This window comes from Zootoca vivipara, chromosome 2 (genome assembly GCF_965207765.1).
Source record: "Zootoca vivipara chromosome 2, rZooViv2.hap1.1, whole genome shotgun sequence".
In the NCBI taxonomy this organism is placed as follows: domain Eukaryota; kingdom Metazoa; phylum Chordata; class Lepidosauria; order Squamata; family Lacertidae; genus Zootoca; species Zootoca vivipara.
Window position 1 is genome coordinate 44,546,495 of NC_142584.1, and position 18,332 is coordinate 44,564,826.

The window sequence follows — 18,332 nt, forward strand, 5'->3', positions numbered from 1 at the left end:
CTTGACAAGGACATGAATGTGCAACAGGAAAAAATTTATTGTCTCTGTGTATTCACTAGTATTATAGGGACGCGGGTGGCGCTGTGGGTTAAACCACAGAGCCTAGGGCTTACCGATCTGAAGGTTGGTGGTTCTATTCCCTGCGACGGAGTGAGGTCCCATTGCTCAGTTCCAGCTCCTGCCAACCTAGCAGTTTGAAAGCACATCAAAGTGCAAGTAGATAAATAGGTACTGCTCCAGCGGGAAGGTAAACGGCGTTTCCGTGTACTGCTCTGGTTTCGCCAGAAGCGGCTTTGTCATGCTGGCCACATGACCTGGAAGCTGTACGCCGGCTTCCTTGGCCAATAACGCAAGATGAGCACCGCGACCCCAGAGTTAGTCACGACTGGACCTAATGGTCAGGGGTCCCTTTACCTTTATTCACTAGTATTGACTGTGCTGTAGTGCCTAGATCAGGCATCCCAAGATGTTTTGGACTACAATTCCCATCTTCCCCAACTACTGGTCCTGCTAGCTAGGGATCAGTTGTAGGCCAAAACATCTGGAGGGCCGCAGTTTGGGGATGCCTGGCCTAGATGGAGAGGAGAGAAGGCAGAATGAGGAGGAAAAAGAGAATGATAGAGGAAGTCTACTGAGCTGAACATAGGAAGGGAGAAGCAGTACTTATTGGTAGATTAAATTCAAATAGAGAGATTCATGTCCCCAGTAAGGTTTTTACTGGATAATAACTTGGGGAGATTGGTATCCAGGTGGAAGATCCAAGAGAAAAAGTCAAGCTGTTTTGGAGTAAGTGGCCATATCCAGGAGTACTCTTGAAGACTGCCAAAATGCCAGAAAAGGTGAAACATGCATTCCCAGGCTGCACTGAGGGTGAAATGCAGAGCAAGTGCCTGGTCAGGAACTCTGCTTTCAGACACAGAACTTGGACTCTCGGCTCAAGTATTCCTGAGGACTTTATTCTAAAGGTTAGCACATGATTTAAACAAAAATTAAGATACTGGTTACAAAATTAGTAGCTCAGAAGCAGGGCTCTAAGATACATGGCTAGACACAATCTAAGGCATTGTCGCAACCTTACACACTTTCTTTGCTCATCTTTTCAAGGGTGTGGTGGGCACAGTCATTCTCTTAATTCTCTTTCCAAGCAATGGGAGTGGGCAAGCAAGCGAACACCCCAAGTAGGCTGTGTTGGCTTGTACAGCTGCATTTGATGATGCATCCTTGGAGATGGGGCCTAAGTTTGCCTGGCCAACTTACTATCTGACTCAGGGTCTTGCATTTTCCCAGTTAGCAGGGCAGCCTTCATCTCCGGTGGCAGGGTAACAGCTGGTTAATTCAACTCTCCCTCCACTCTTGAAACATACGGCAGCATGTGGAGAATGTGGTGTCCTAGGGAACAACCCAGACCCTCTCCACCAATAGACTCAGTAATCTCCTCCCATTCCTCCTCTCTCTTTCTGACAGAATGTCAACCAAGAGTTTTTTCGGCACAAAAGCGGGTGGACATGTCAAGCCAACTTTCTAAAAATATAGAAGATGCTGGGTGTGTTCAATGTTTTATTGTTATGTTGCTCACCAAAGAAGTGTGGTGGCAAAAATTTAAATCACCTATGCAACAAAAAACCTTGGGCTGGACTAGTTGATACCTATGAATATGATGTCATATAGTATTTATCAGTTCCAGCTTTCCACCTACAAGTGATCCGAGGCCTTTAGCTGATTAACATTCTATGATATTTTAAGCGTGTTTGTGTTTTCATTATATATACCGGTATATAAGTTGTCAACCACCTTTTGATCTTTAGATGAAGGGAGGTACACAAATTTAATTCATCATCATCATCATCTGAGGGTGATGACCTATGTACTCCCCATGCCCTCTAGGCAAAAATCTTCCCCCATGCATATATATTTCTATGATATTTAGACTTCCAAGCCTGAAGCAAAACTTCCAATATTGGAAACACATATTGAATACTAAAAGTATGCTGCCCGTGTGCTTAAAGTTATGCACATGTATATAAATTTGCCTAATATATGCAGGCTGATGGTTTTTACAATTGTAACACTCCAGGCTTTTAAGTAAGTATCTTTTATTGGTTTGGGGTGTTGTTTTCCAGAAAACGGTAGGTATTCGGTTTTCTATTGTTCTGGTGTTTTTTTACCTTGTCTCATGGATTCTCACATTTTTTAAAAAATAAACTTGTTATGATTTTAAAAATTCACAGATTGTAATATAGATGTGGGTGTCTTCAAACATCTGGTTCTTCTGGTTACCTAAAATTGCTTCTTTTCAGAGTGATACTCTGAAGGGGAGGAAATAGCATGAAATGCTTCATGGTTCATGTAGCCTGCTCTTAATCCTGGCAGTCAGAGGAATACTGGTTTCAGGGTGTTGGCCACACTTTTTCTGTAGCTAAGCTAGAAGCCATCTGTTGGCTTATCTTCCATATATTAGTTATGTAAAGCCAGGGATGTTGCTGCTGCCATGAATGCTGGAAGACCTGCTCGCTGCTGCAAAACACATTTCCACCTGGTCTAGGGGGCGGGCGCCCAGACTCACCCTAAACAGCTAAAAGAGGCTCCCGGGAGGCCAGAGGGACATTGCTGGAACAACTCTTGGTTTGTGACAACTGGATAAAATATTTTAAAATGTTTCTAATTTTGGTTCCTCTGAGGGGTTTTTTGTCGAGGTGGTGTTGGTTAAATGTTTAAACAAAATAAAAACAAAATAGAAAAATTTCTTCCAGTAGCACCTTAGAGACCAACTAAGTTTGTCATTGGTATGAGCTTTCGTGTACATGCACACTTCTTCAGACCTGTGCTAGTTAAATGTTTAGTTGGAGTTGGTGGTTATTTTAATTTGGGTATAACTGTAAACTGTTTAGTGTTGTTGTTGTTGATTTCTATTGATTTCTTGGTTTGTTTGTTGCTTGTATAGGATATTTTGTTTTGTTTTTAATGTTTGATTTGTTGTGGTTTTATATGTGCTGTAAGCCACCCAAATTGGCTGGGGAAACCCAACCATATGGGCATGATATAAATTTTAAAAACAAACAAACAAACAAATTATGTCTGTCAAGCCCATAAAGATTCAGAGGTTGCATGAGTATTAAGACAAGAGATTTGGGATGATGTAGTACAAAGATTGCCAACCCAGCGCCCATGGGCACACATTTCATGGCTCTCCTTTTTATTTATTTCCAATGGCAGGCACTTCCTTCACCCATGGAGGGGCTTTCTGAATGTGTGTGCTTAAGTATGCTCTCACTATGTTTGTATTATTGAGATATATCCACTTGGGCAGAGAGAAAGAGAGTGAGATGTCTTTCTGAGTGTGAGAGTGGGGGAGGAGAGGGGAGAGGAGAAGAAGCATATATGTATGTGTGATCTGTAAGAAAGGGAGGAGTGTATGTGCTCTGTGTACGGTCTGTGTAAGAGATTGAGGGATGCATGTGCGAAGTGTTTGATTGTGTGTGAGAGAAGCATGTGTGTCTGTGGTCTGTATGTGTGCATGTGCTCTGTGTGTGAGAGAGAGAGGGGAGGGGAGAGAAAATGTGGTGTGGCCACATGGTATATTTTTCCTGGTATATGGAAACATTCCCTGTGTATTAGATACCAACAGCATCATTGTGTGCATGATCTGCACAATCAGAACACATGGGTGACTTCCCACAATAAGCATGTGGTTAGAGGGAGTAGGGAGCAGCAAAGATGGCCCTCTGTTTTCATGTGATGCCATGCCATCCACAGCTGCTATGATATATTATGCCTGTCCCTCCATGGTACACATTTTGTGTTATGGCCTGCTCCCATGACAGCCATTTTGTAACTGACACCTACAGCACTTTCTAACAATTTGTAATGTGCCTGCTGGTCCAAAATGTTTTTAACCCCTGATGTAGTAAGAGAGTTCAAAGATGCTTAGGCTGTAATCATAACTAGACTAAGGGAGCAATCCAGAACTGCCTAACACCAGTGGAGCTTTATGGTGGTTGAGAAAGCCAGTTGAAGGAAAAAAAATATGATGGAAAAATGGGAATTATGAAGGAGTACTAAGGAAGCGTTAGTGGTTTTTCTGAAACTTGCTTGTATAGCTTGTGAACCTTAATGGTTCATTCTTTAAACTTCACTGTGTGCTTCATTCTAATCTGCACACTTCATATGATGTTCTACATTTCAGACCCTCCTGCAGCTATAAAAGGAAATAATTAAAGCTGTTTTCAATCTGTTTTTCTGTGTGTGGTTGCAGAGCATGAGCTAATATCAGAGTGTCAAAAGGACTGTCATGTTGTTATCAGTGTGCATGCATAAATGAAAAGACTACAGCAGTTTGTTTTTTCATCAATTTTTAAACTCTTCAATAAAAACATAGTTTTAATAAAATATAACTCGAGCAGTTAAATCAAATTTCTTTCATTTGTTTCCATTAGGATCAATTACCTATATAGGTTTTTTAAAGCAATTGAAATCCTTTGTTGGCTGTTGTGTCTTTTTCACTTTAGTTTTCTAAGAAAGTGAGAAAATGTGACTTTACACATACACACAGACGCGCGCGCACACAAACAAACGTATATTTAAGTCATCACTTTATACTTAAGCATTATTTTTATTTTTTGTAGGTGGAAAAGTGACCAGTCTCTGCCTTAAAGTTTTGCACCAGTGGGAAAAAGTTTCATTTTCTTCCAGAATTATGGATATAAAAGATCGAAGGCACCGCTCTTTGACAAGAGGCAGGTGTGGAAAGGAATGTCGCTACACAAGTTCATCACTGGACAGTGAGGACTGTAGAGTGCCTACTCAGAAGTCCTATAGTTCAAGTGAGACACTGAAGGCTTATGATCACGACACCAGAATGCACTATGGAAATCGAGTTACTGACCTAGTTCACAGAGAGTCTGATGAGTTTCCAAGACAAGGTATGTTCTAAGACACTTTTTTTTAAACCATTACAGCACTATATTTAAGTGTCCATGCAGTTACTCTGCATTTGTATTGGAAGTTGTGTTCAGTTGTGATTTGACATGCAAGTACAAAATTCAGTTTTCATTGTGAAGTCAAGTGGTGAATATGTTAGCTTTGTTATATTCAGAAAGCCTTTCTATATTTCCCCTTTTAACATAGAGGTATTAATAATTATTAGTATTAACCAGCTGTCATGTTGTCATATTTCTGGAGAGGCCCACATATTATACCCTTGTGTTATGTCACTAAGGTTCATTACAGGTATAATAGAGACATTTTCACTACTTTTTTTTTGTGGGACTAGCATTACTGATAAGATGAGTAAAACATTGTGATTAACATTTGGTAATAATTACCTATGAGGTACTTTGTAATTTATCCCATATATCTTACTGAAGTGAATTGAAATGTGGAGAATGTACACTTTTCTCTGACATTATTTTGTCACTGCATCTGCCTTACATTTAATTTAATTTAAAAATGGAGGGAGAAGACCCATTTTCAATTTCGTTAGTAGTTTGTTAGTGCCTCACACAGAATCGAAAGCCCATGTTAAATTTTAGATTGACATAAATTCTTCACATGAATGTGTAAACTTCCTTTTATAACTTTTTTCCATTTTAACAAAAACTATTGAGATAAGTATCTTTACATATTGTTTTTACTTTGCTTATATTTATTTCTATGTTACTTTAAGTGAAAATTTATTATGCTTCTATGTCTTACTCTTTTCAGTGTGTGAATAATTCAAATACAGAAAAACATAGCCCAGACTTGTGATATGAAAAGTTCCAAATAGTCTGGCTATTAAGAAATTGTTGCGTTCCTAAGGCAGGCATAAATGGCGGGTGGGGAAAACTAGCACACTTTTCAAATGTCCAGTTGTCATATAGATTGATATTAAGTCTTATAGTCCCTTTGTAAGATTGATCCCAATGAAGTTATTTCTGTTGCTTTTCCTAGCCCAGAATGAATCCTAGACAATGCTTTTCTCAAAATATTGTCTTCCCAGCAAAATTGATTCACAAGCATATATGGCTCCGTCTCTTGGAAGAATATTTGTTCAACATAGCTTTTAATTTTATCCTACTATACAATGCTAAAAGTACCTTATGCCCTCTAAACATGTTTTAAATCACTGTATGAATGTGCTTGGTTTGGATTGGAGCTAATAGCTCTTAGCAATAGAATTCCCTGTGAAGTATTTGTTGTTTCTTTCAAAATTCTTAAAATTTCTTTGGCACTATGAACGTTAATTCACAATATCTCTGTGCAGTAGATATATTACCTGCCATTCTTCCAGTGAGCTAGGGTTTAGCATCATAATGTGAGGTAGCTTAAACTGCAGAATAGAGACTTGGCTAAGGACCCCAGTGAGCTTTACTGCTGAATCAGCGTCTGAATCTGGATTCGTCACATTCAGGCACAACAGCATAGACACTTCTTGTCAATGGTCCTTGTGATCTTTAAGTTGTAACTATGCTTCAGCTGAAGAACTGTTGCTCCTGAAGTGTATAAATTATCCTGTGTTTGCATGGCTTCAAAACCACAATAGGGTTCTTTGTTTCTAGATCACTGATTTTAAAACCTTTTCCCAACTTTCTTCTTCTTTCATGAAATTGCTTCAGCTTTCTTTTGGTATAAAATGGTTACCGTCTCTGCTAGTTGTTGTTTACATTAGTTTCCCAAATACAATTATTTTCCCCTGGTATTATTTTTATTTCCATATTTTGGCCTACTTACTATTTCTGTAACTACTAATTTACATTTCCTTGACTGTTTATTCCCACTTTGAAGTAAACAATATGTGTAGTAAATTAGCCTAGTATGGGTGTATTTTAAGGGTAAATGTATGCACTGCCGGGGGGGGGGGACTGTTCCTCTATTATTCTCTTGTTTCTTGGTGGATCAAGTATACAGGTAGTTACTAGTGGTACATAAATATAGGTCTGTCCTATGTATAGTTTGATGGAAAGGAAACACAGTTTTCAGGAAAGTTAAATCAGTACAGCTTGTGTACATTTTTTTCTTTTAAAAAGTGCATTTTATTGCTAGCAAAGTATTCTGAATTCTAAGTACACTGGAGTACTGTAGAATCACATATGTCAAGCTGGCAACTGCTGATTTGTGCCAACTTCACCGATTTGCCTCAGGATGCAGAATTAGATGTTGACAGAATAACTTGGAGTTTAAATGAGGTCACAAGAATTATTTACTGGAAACACTGAAATGGATTTATCAGGCCACTCTCTAGGCATGAGGCTCATTCTATTAAATGGAGGCATTTGTCTGATTTGCTGGTCCACCCAATATTGGTTGTTCATGCAGTCCCCCTTTATCCACAAAGGCCAACAGCAGGGCTGTCTTAAACGCCCCTGCCGCTGTGGTGCGCCGGATCTCTCCGGCGCCCTCCCGCCCCGTTTCCCAGCGCAGTGGGCGCAGCGGCGGGCGGGCGGGCAGGCACAGTGCGATCTCTCTGGCGCCCTCCCGTCCCGTTTCCCAGCGCGGTGGGCAGGTGGGCGCAGCGCGCAGCGCGGCTCCCACAGGCGCAGCTGCGTGGCGGATCGGCGGATCGGCCGGCCAGCGGGCGGGCGCAGCTCACGGCGCCTTTCTGGCGGGCCGGCGCCATGGTGCCCTGCGCCACCGGGGGTCTACCTAGAGCCGGGCCTGGCCAACAGCTTGCAGTGAAGCTACCCGTAGAGTATAATGTTGCAAGGGAAGTAAAAGTAAGGTTTTTGTTGACTATCTTTCTTCCACTATTCATAACAGCATAAATCTTTGACCTTGGAAGCCTTGTTGTGGCTCAGAAGTCACAGGAATAGAATGGGCATTAGTTGCAATGGACAGATATCTATAGAAGTCATGAAAATTAGATCTTTTTCAATAGTTTCATAGTACATCCGGCCCTGCTAATGTGGGTGCCATTGAGCAAGGTAACACTAGATGGACTTCATTGCCTTGTGTGGATGCCATTGAACAAGTTAATACCTTGTTGATGTAAAAATATGTATTAGGTAAACACCGCAGAGCTGCAGAGAATTTTTATGCCACAATAAATTAAAAATTGTGCTTTATCTGAGGACCCAACACGGGGTATGGTCCAAAACAAACAAGATACAGGCCTTTTTTTAAAAAAGGGCCATAATTTTATAATAGTATTGGGAGGATTTATATCTGGATGCTTTACTTGAGATATATCTTAATTGCATTAATTTAAAGCAGAGAGCCACTGCAGTGTTTTTGTACTTTGCAAGGTAAAAGCAGGAAGTCTGTATAATATCCTGCATGTCTCTAGGTAGACATAGGATATGCATAGCTGCCAAGTTATCCCTTTTTTAAAGGGATTTCCCCTTATGCTGAATAGGCTTCCTCGCGAGAAAAGGGAAAACTTGACAGCTATGAGGATATGACTAATTATAAGTGTTGTCATCATAATTTTCTCTCTTGAAGATCTCGAACAACTTGGAAAAGGTGTGAAGACTGACACACAATTATTGCAAACTACAGTTAGAATGTTACATGATCAAAAGCCCCATCTCTTAGTTGTCACATAAGTTATTACTGAGCATTCTGTGTTGCACCGAATGCCTTCTCTCTCTTTTTTCACGTTGTAACCAAAGCCAATCTAGTAATCCATCTCCTCCAGGAATTATGAGGACAAATAGTATATGCTTTATAATTTTAATATGTGCAGCCAACAAGGAATTATTTAATGATTTGATAAAGTCTTTTCTAATTTGTCATATGTGTTGATAAGTGCAGGGCACATATTTATTGTACTTTCTCTTACAAGGAGGTCTAATTTCAGTGACGCATAGCACAGTATCTATATAGTAGTGCTGTGTGGATATCTCTCTATTTTCCCCCATTTTTAAAAATAAAATTCCCCAGTTGTTTCTCTAATTTAGTTCAGTGGCATTAGTTAAGAAAATGGCAGTGGTCTCGATATGCACTTCAGTTTGTCATGACATATGTACTGTTTGAAAAAGGTGTTCCCTTCAGATAGTTTAACCTTCTGACACAACAATAAAGTAAACCTTCCTTCTTTGCATTTTCCACTATGGAGTATAATCCTGATAGCTACACAAATTAAAGAGGAACATGCATTCATAAAGCACCCAATTGAAAGTAATAACACAAATTCAAACAAGCTTTATTGGGGACTTGAAAATGAGGATTTAAATAGTAGCCATCATGTACCCCCACCAGTGTCAGGTCTAGGAGCAGTCCCAAGCAGTAAAACTGATTCTTAAAGGGTGTGTAGCAACAAAAAGTATGCACATATCTTATTCAAGATAATGAAAGACTAATGAAAGACATGTCTGACTTGCATAGATTAAGCTTCAGGACTTAAATTTATATCCAGTCCATCTGATCTTAAGTACCAAGGACTTCCACACATCTTTGTTGTGTTGCAGCATCTTCGTATAGAAATTAAATAACGTGGGGACACAACACAAAACCTTGTAGGACACAACAATCAAACCGAACTTAAATTAAAATACCGTATTTTTCGCTCCATAAGATGCACCCGACCATAAAGACGCACTTAGTTTTCAGAGGAGGAAAGGGGAAAAGCCCTGTTTTTGTGGGGATCAGCCCACAGTTGTGCAGCTTCTTTTTCAAAGAAGAAAAGCCCCTGTTTTAAAGGATCAGCTCAAAGTTGTTGAGTTTACTTTGCAAAGGGAAAAAATCCTGTTCAACTCAGTTCTGCAGCTTCTGATAATCTAATCAGCCAGATAATCCAATCAGCCAGTCACATGTTGCTGGGGAAACAAACAGCCTCCCTCGGCAGACCATTCAACAATGGAGGCCTGGGCAAGGGGGCAGCCGGGAAGGGAGCTAGCGTCCTTTATCTCCCCCCCCCAATCTCTTGCAATCAGCTGCTGAACGTCGTCTTGTCTGACTTGTTTTCCTCTAACCCGAGATACCAGCCCTTACATAAAAGTATGTGTGTTTGTATATATTGCAACAATTGTAGCTATTTAGAATCTGCTTTGCTGCATAAAAATAGATACTCACATGGTTGTGACATGCAATTACATACATGGATTTCCCCACGCCTGCCTAGGAAAAATGTTATGTGACTCAAAGGAGCCTGTTAAAACGTGTTGCCTGCTGTCCCAGTGTCACTCTTTCTTCCATATCTTCCTGAAATTGCACATTAGCATAGCTTGCCAAGGTTGCTATGAATTCAGTCTTTTTTTAAATAAAAAAAACCACAGAAACCCGTTTTGTGCAAGGTTCAAATAAACAAAAAATAAACAGCTGTAATTGTTTTGTCCTAAGTGGTTGAATATACCATAATATTGATGCAGGACTGCCTGAGGACCCATTTGACTCATCTCTAGAACAAACTTAGATTAGTGAAGTTGACAAAGCAAATGGCATTCAGACATTTAAATATATAGCTTCCCATTCTTTACAAATACTTAGCTCTAAGTGTTTTAGAATGAATGCTAAAATACATGTCTCTGAATGCAGACCATATTGGAAACTGAGATTTACTGTCCCAAAGAGTAATGCTTACTCAGCCATCTGATGAGATATGAGCACTAAACAGTTTGAGAGGGATGCATAAAACTGTTTTATTACAAGATGCTGTTATGAATTATTGCAGCTTTCCTTATGGTATAATGCTGTTACCAAACAACATGCATGAATATTAGTAGTTTTATTTCTTCCTTGTACTTTTTGGGGAGAATACTTGGATTATGGCTTCCGACAGTTTCCAGGTATCCTTAGGTAATAGTTCGTATAGAGACCTCTGCTCAAAACCAAAAGGTGCTTTTTAAAATTTGGGTCGCAGTATGTGGAAAGCTGCATTTTATTTATTTTTTGCCCATGTAACTGGTGTTAAATGTTGGCATCTCATAGGGATGGATGTAGAAAATAACAATTTTGCAACTATTAGTTGGTCTCTAAGGTGCTACTGGACAATTTTATATATATTTTTATATATATTTCGACTGCGTCAGACCAACACAGCTACCCACCTGAATTATTTTGCAGTTCGTTTTGTGAAACATTCAGTTGTTGTTAACTAACACCTTTTCTATCATTTTTATTGAACAGATTACAATTTCTGTTTAATAAATGCAAAGCTGAAAGGGGGCCTGTTAATGAGACCAAAAAAAATATTATGTAGAAGACGTGTGTGTGTGTGTGTGTGTGTGCGCGCACACACACACACACACACACACAGTCAGCTGGGACATTATTATTGATATAGTCCGATGGGACGTTATAACTTACAAATTTTAAAGTGTTGCCCTGGGAGGCAACAAATTTTTATTTGTGTTGCTCGATCACACCATCACTTCATCTATCATTTTCAAAATATAGTTTTAGTTTAAAATTCCCATCTCTTTTCATAAGGGATTTTCTAGCCCTCCAAATTGTCAGGGGGGTCTAAATTTATTGTTTCCTTTTCCTGCTACCACTAATTAGCATAAGGTGGAGGGGGGAGGGAGGTTGCTATTGGTTCTTTCTGTAATTCCCCATCTATCCTACATTCCCACAGCTCTTTGGCTTTCTTCCAGAGATTCTTAATTCAAAAATCAAGGTAATTTTTCCTTTCACACTTTAAAAAAACCACAAGTTTTCTAGTGTGGAATCCCAGGACTGGAAAAAGGAAATAAATGGATCTCACCCAATCTTTTGCCCTTAAGGCTCAAGCCCCTAAAGATGAACCCACATAATTAAGATGATACAGTATTTAACTGCAACCAGAGCAATAATGTAATCAAATAGATAAGAGTTTTGTTACCAAAACAAGGGTCATAGCTGTCAACCCTTTTTTTGCGGGAAACTCCCTTATTCCAAGCCACAGCTGTCAACTCTCCCTTTTTTTGCTGGAAATTCCCTTATTCCAGCGCCGTTTCCCATTGCTATCCTGGATTGTTAGATATACCGTAGACCAGGGTCCCCAAACTACGGCCCCTGGGCCGGATGCGGCCCAATCGGCCTCCCAATCCGGCCCACGACGACCCCCGCCGCCCGCTGCCACCGCCCGCTCTTACGGCGCGCGGCGCGGCGACGATCATAAAAATCGGCAAAAAATCGCCGAAAATCCTTTGTGCGCATGCGTATGGGCCTCTCCCGACCCAGAATAGGTCATTTCCGATGCACTTCCGGGTCGGGGGAGGCCCATACGCATGCGCACAAGCGATTTTCGGCGATTTTTTCCCGCCCGTGTGCGTGTGCGCACGCGCACGGGCGTGCACTCCCCCGCCCTCCGGCCCGCTGCGCGCACACTCCCCTGCCCTCTGGCCCGCCGCGCGGTCGGCGCAGCGGGCACCGGCCCACTGCGCGGTAAGTCTGGGGACCCCTGTCGTAGACTGTCCCCAGGACAGGGTGCTTCAGTTATCCAAAGTGTGAAGAGCTCAAGGGCCTGCAGGCATTTTAAAACGCCTAAACCATTCCTTCCCCCAGCCAGTTGGATTGGCTGGCTGGGGTGCTTGGCGCAGGCCCAGGACTCCAGTGACACAGGGGGCCCAGCTGTGCACCTGTGAGCGCAGGAAGCGATTCCCGTTCACAACTCCTCCCCTGTGGAAAGAGAAGAAGCTTTACTGCAAATCTTGATGATCAGTAGTCAGAGAGGTTGTCAGAAGACTGGAATGGCAAAAAAAAATTGAACACAATGATTCAGCTTTATCTGAATGCATGTTGTGGTCCCAGTTGCAGTGCTACCCCTCCCGGTGCAGATGATATAGCTAAGGTGTAAAGCAGGGGTCACCAAACTTTTTCAGCAGGGGGCCGGTCCACTGTCCCTCAGACCTTGTGGGGGCCGGACTATATTTTGAAAAAATAATAATGAACGAATTCCTATGCCCCGCAAATAACCCAGAGGTGCATTTTAAATAAAAGGACACATTCTACTCATGTAAAAACACCAGGCAGGCCCCACAAATAACCCAGAGATGCATTTTAAATAAAAGGACACATTCTACTCATGTAAAAACACACTGATTCCTGGACCGTCCGTGGGCCAGATTGAGAAGGTGATTGGGCCAAATCCAGCCCCCGGGCCTTAGTTTGGGGACCCCTGGTGTAAAGGAACAAACATGACAAGATAACAATCTGAGATAAAAATGGCCACAGCTTTTCAGATGCAGGTGGACAAAAATTTCAGATGTAGGTGGACTTTGGCTCAGGCATATATCCATTTCAGCACTGTGCCAAGGATTGTGGCCTCCCCAAAATGCCCGTCTACCAGGGTGGCTTGGCTTCTGGACAGAGAATTCCGCCTAGACCCCTCTAATGGGGTACCCTGAGTACACACCTGTTCTTCGGTCAGAATGATGCCCAAATTACCTCAAGACCTTGATGACTAGGATTCCACCCAGTGCCTCACCTGCCAAAGGTTGTGACATTTTCCTATGGGGAAGGCAAAATAAACCCCAATGGGCCCAATCTGTTTGAAGGCAAATTCCTTCCCAGGTCCCAAAATGGCAAAACATGATTAAAACACATCACAATACAGTGCAGCATGAAAAAGAGGGAGGGTTTGCTCTCTGCTGACTGTGCTGAAAGTGCCATGTGCAGTCAGCTTTTAAGTGTAGCCAGTAGACCAGAGTGGAAGCATGCACGTTCTGATCTGCCAGTGAAGCTCCACCCTCTCAAGTTGGACAAGTCAGCAGTTCCTGACATCCTCAACCCAACACACTGAAGCGCGAAGGGGCAACTCGATAATGCCTCCCACTTATTGGCACACCCTCTGCTGAAGCACTTCCTTCATGGGAGAGCCCTACTGTGTCTACTGGTGGCCTGCTGTTTTCCTTCCTGGGACCTGCATGCTGTTGTCTCAGCCTTACACAAGCCTACATTTGAACCCTTGGACAAATAGTTGTTACTTCCAGTGTTAAGAGTGTCAGAGTTGGAGACCCTATCCCATAACAAAGCATTTATGTATGTTCCATAAGGAATGGGCAGTTTTGAGAACTGACCCCTCCTTTCTACCCAAAGTTCTGTCAAGTTTCCATGTTCTGACTACATTCACAAAGCATCATAAGATGTCTTAGTGGAGGTCGCTTTTGGCCATATGGTCCTGCAGCAGGTCCTTCTGCCTTAGTAATCTCCAGTGCAGCTTGGAATCACCCTAGTTGGATATGCTGTGCTCCTGAAATTGTACTGTTGGTACTTACTTGAATAGGATATTTAGGCAGGGTCGCTGGGCTATCAGGACCACACCCTAGTGGAGGCTGCAATGGTTTATAAGTTTGTGTTGGAATGTTTAGATTCTTTAGATTTGTTCACAATCGTTCACGAGTCTCCCCCCTTTTACCAGGAGTTGAGTTTTCTGTTATTTTCCTGATAAAACTGATCAGGAGCCAATCATGTCTCTGAAGAGTTTTTTTCCCCTCCTGCCTCATCCTCAAGGTGGAGCCTAAGCCCAACCCAATAGCCCAACAACCCCTCCTAAATCTACCATTCAGTTAAGTACCAATTGTACTTTATCAATGTATTTTAGTTTGTTTTCTAATAAAGTTGATGCTTTAAAAATTATTGATTGTTACTTGACACTATTTCACAGGTTCACTGGCTGAATCTAACCCATATCCTGACATATGTTCCAAATGATACACTGCCAAACTGAGAAAGAGGTTAGGATCACTATAATCATCAAAAGTTTGACCGTGTAAGAATAGTGTTTGTTATTTGTCAGCCATGATTCAGCGTTATAAATGAAATTCTGATGTTTCTGAGATAGCGATAGTGAATCTCTAGCAAAGTTAATCAAAGCACACATTTGTGTTTTGTTCTCTGATTTCCATAATTTCTTAAATCAAATTTCTCCCAACTGCATTTGATTCTCTGTCTGAGTCTGTGCACGTGTACTCCTATGCATGCAATTAAATGTGTGCTCTTATATTAGCTTTCTTGCCAAATTCTTGTTAAAAAAAACATTGTAAATGCATATATTATCACCACGATCTGCTTCAAGCACTGAATTCATTAAGTAGATTGTTAATAAAATGGGGAATGATATATCACAATTTTAATGCTCTGTCTCCCAAAGTTAATGAAGAGTTATAATTTTCTAGACGACAAATTAAAAGGAGGTTAAAGTGGTTAGTAAGACTGCCTAGAGATTTAGCAACATTCTAATTAAAAGAAAGGGCATTAAAGCGAATTAAAATCTTGATTTTTGAGGGATTAAGAAGTATGAGTAATATGTGGTTTACTATTGCTAGAGGCCAACATTTCTATACAAGTGAGAAAGATACAGTAAACCATATTGAAAGTCAAAACATTTCTTTCAAGTAGGGTTTAGAAAAATCAAATGTTTCACACAAGTGCTAGTGAAACGTTCATTGACACAGTAGGATATATTTTCAAAGTCACAGAGAACTTTAACTGCATGGGTCCAATTGAAGACACCAGGGATATTTCTTCCAAAATCATGAAGAATGGAAAAGGTACGCTCTGTAGCTAAGATTATTTATAAATATACCTTTATTAGATTACAGTACTTATATTGCACCGATATGCCATGTGTCTGCTAATGTGAAATGGTAAGTTATTTATCCATTGTATTGCATTGGCTCTTCTTTTAGCACTCCAACGCAAGTTTAAATGATATCACTTTGCACCAGAGTGCATGACTTCTACATTAATCTTGCCTTATGGTGCATATACAATGTTATGTTGATAAGCCATGAACCTGGCACTGAAGCATGTTATATGTTGATGTGGCTCCTTCTAACAGAAAAGAAAAACCAAGGAGGAGCCAGTTGGAGGGGGTGGGGGGAAGGAAAAGGGGAAATCTTGATGCAGGAGAAGAAAACATTAATTCGAATATATTCTAAAGTGAGTTCTCCTCAGGGCATTATGATTATGAGTATTTTATGAATATAAATATTATAAAGCTATATTACAAACCATTTGTGCAAAGCCATTTTTATGAAACACAAAAATAAAATTTAAATTGTTTCTCGCAGTTTTTAGCAATAACAAAATTATGAAAAAGGTCATGCAAACTATTTAATTACAATATTAAAACATGAGTAAAAAAATCAAAATGATATATACATAACTAATATCAATGGCAATAAGCTGAACAGTGGGGGGAAACTGAAAAAAAAGATTTCTAAAACTTCAAAAAAGTTATTAAAAGGCCCCAAACAAACACTGCTTACAAGAAGAAAGAATTGTTGTACCTATACCTTCATGTCATGAATCCCCATTAAAGTTATGTTATATTTCCTTTTATAGTTATTTTTTGCTATTACAATGACATAGCACCATTTTGTTACAATGGAAAGCAAGCAGTACATTAGTACACACACATAAACAGCACAAAGGTTGACCAATTAAGGGGCATCTGTAATCCTCCAGCTGCACTAAGCAAGAAAGCAATAAAATGGGCTGAATGTGCAAACAGAAAGCTTTCAATTAACATTAGAAAAGGACTTCGCTGAATTGAATTTACTTATGAATAGACATTATAAAAGCATCTTGGGCATGGAGGATAGCTATTACTATTCTTTTTAAAAAAAAAAATTAAAACTTACCAGTCATGTTTCTTGAAAGTTTTCAAGAAAAGATTGGGCATGCACATTTTTCAGATATGTCATACTTTGGAATATAGAACTTATCTCTTTGGCCCCTACTAACCATATGAAAAGTTCCTGAAGTTCTTTCCTGTTAATGGGGATTGTAAGATTGAAAATAATACTGTAACTGTCAGGGGAATCCGGTTATTGGAAAGCTCACCTTGCTGACCCCCAGACTGTGAAGTTCAGATTTCTAAAACCACAAGCAACACAGAGGAAAGAAAGAAAAATTCTGTAGTTGCATCATAGGGTGAAATCCAGAGAGGGTAGGGGCCCTTGTGCTTTGCTCCATAGCTGAAAGCAACTCTAGGAGGTCTGGGTCATTATTGAAATGCATTTCTCTTCTATAGCTCTTTCCCTGCTGGGCTCGGTCTCTGCTTCTGCTCTCCCTATGACCCAGGACACAACAGCAGGGAGAATAAAGGCACCTCTTCAGCTTATTTCCTTCTTCACTCACTTCCTGAGACATTGTAGGGAAAGATTTTTTTTGGAACCTATACTTTTCAAGAAATGCGGAGACAAACAGTGGATCTGCTATCTGTTAATCCTATAGAACCTAGTTGCTGCTGCATGGACATATGTGATGTGGCTCTAGGTCAGACAGAGGAGAGGAGAGGAGAGGAAAAGGCAGCTGTTGGCTTCCCATGTATGGTGTCCTAACTTAATGTAAAATGTCCTATGAGCCAGATCTCTATATAATTGCCATTTAAAATCCTTTCCACTATTAATTCCCCCAAGGTAGCTTACATTGAGTAACTAAAAATGTTGTGTGTTACAGTGTAAACAACAATGATGCAGAAACTTCATCCAGTAAAGCAAAAGACAAATGATGAAAAATGAAAGGCCTCTTGGGCCAAAAATAATAATAAGAAAAATGCCCTACCAAATGCTGCCCAAGACTCACTATCAATTGCAGCCTTTCATGCCATTCCTCATACTGTTCCAGAGAGTTCACCAACCACTTTTGGGTGCATTGGCAAAATACAATTCTCTGTCTTGCACTGGTAGAAGTGGTTCCACTAGCACAAAACCACTATTGGATACAACCTATTTGTTAACACTTGGCCCCTCTATGTTTAGGTTTAGCGGTGCTGTGCCCATGACTACATTCTCCTTCATCACAAAATCAGTTATTCCTCTGCTGGGATAGCTCAGTCAGTAGAGCATGAGACCCTTAATCTCAGGGTTGTGGGTTTCAGACCTACTTCGGGCAAAATATTCCTGCATTGCACGGGGTTGGATGAGATTATCCTTGTGGTCCCTCCAACTCTACCATTCTATTATTCTTCAGACAAAACTACTGTTCAAAGTAGTCTCCACTGGAAGGATGTGGTGCTTACTTTCATAAGCAATGTCACGTTGTAGCAATATTACTTACCACCTTCATCATATTTAATATTGCATGCTGACAGAATCTCATCCCTTCCTTTAGCACAGGCTTTCCCAGACTACGGCCCACGGGCCAGATATGGCCCGAAGGCCTCTTTAATCCGGCCCACAATGCCACACGCCCCCTGCTGCCGCTGCCTGCTCTTAGCAGCGCAGTGCGGCTGCCCACTTCCAGGTTGGATGTGCGATCGAAATAGCTTGCACGCATGTGTCATTTCCGCCGCACTTCCGGGTCGGAGGAGGCCCGTGCACATGCACACAAGCTATTTTTGGTGCTCCTCTGACAGGAAATAGCGTGTGTGCACGCGTATGGGCGTGCGCACACGCATGCTCTCCCGCCCTCCGGCCCGCCGCGCAATTGCCGCAGCGGGCACCGGCCCAAAGCCAGGTAAGTTTGGGGACCCCTGCTTTAGCATAACT

At 41.0% G+C, this 18,332-nt stretch overlaps 1 protein-coding gene across 1 annotated transcript in view; it reads left to right on the forward strand.

Annotated features, from left to right (window-relative positions):
* Positions 1–4,679: 4,679 nt before the first annotated feature.
* Positions 4,680–18,332, forward strand: part of LOC148686830 (teneurin-2-like) — a 42,140-nt gene continuing 28,487 nt past the window's right edge. Inside the window, exon 1 of the mRNA XM_088661181.1 lies at positions 4,680–4,919. Coding sequence (XP_088517307.1) covers positions 4,694–4,919 — 226 coding nt within the window. The 5' untranslated portion in view covers positions 4,680–4,693. The remainder of the gene's footprint in view (positions 4,920–18,332) is intronic.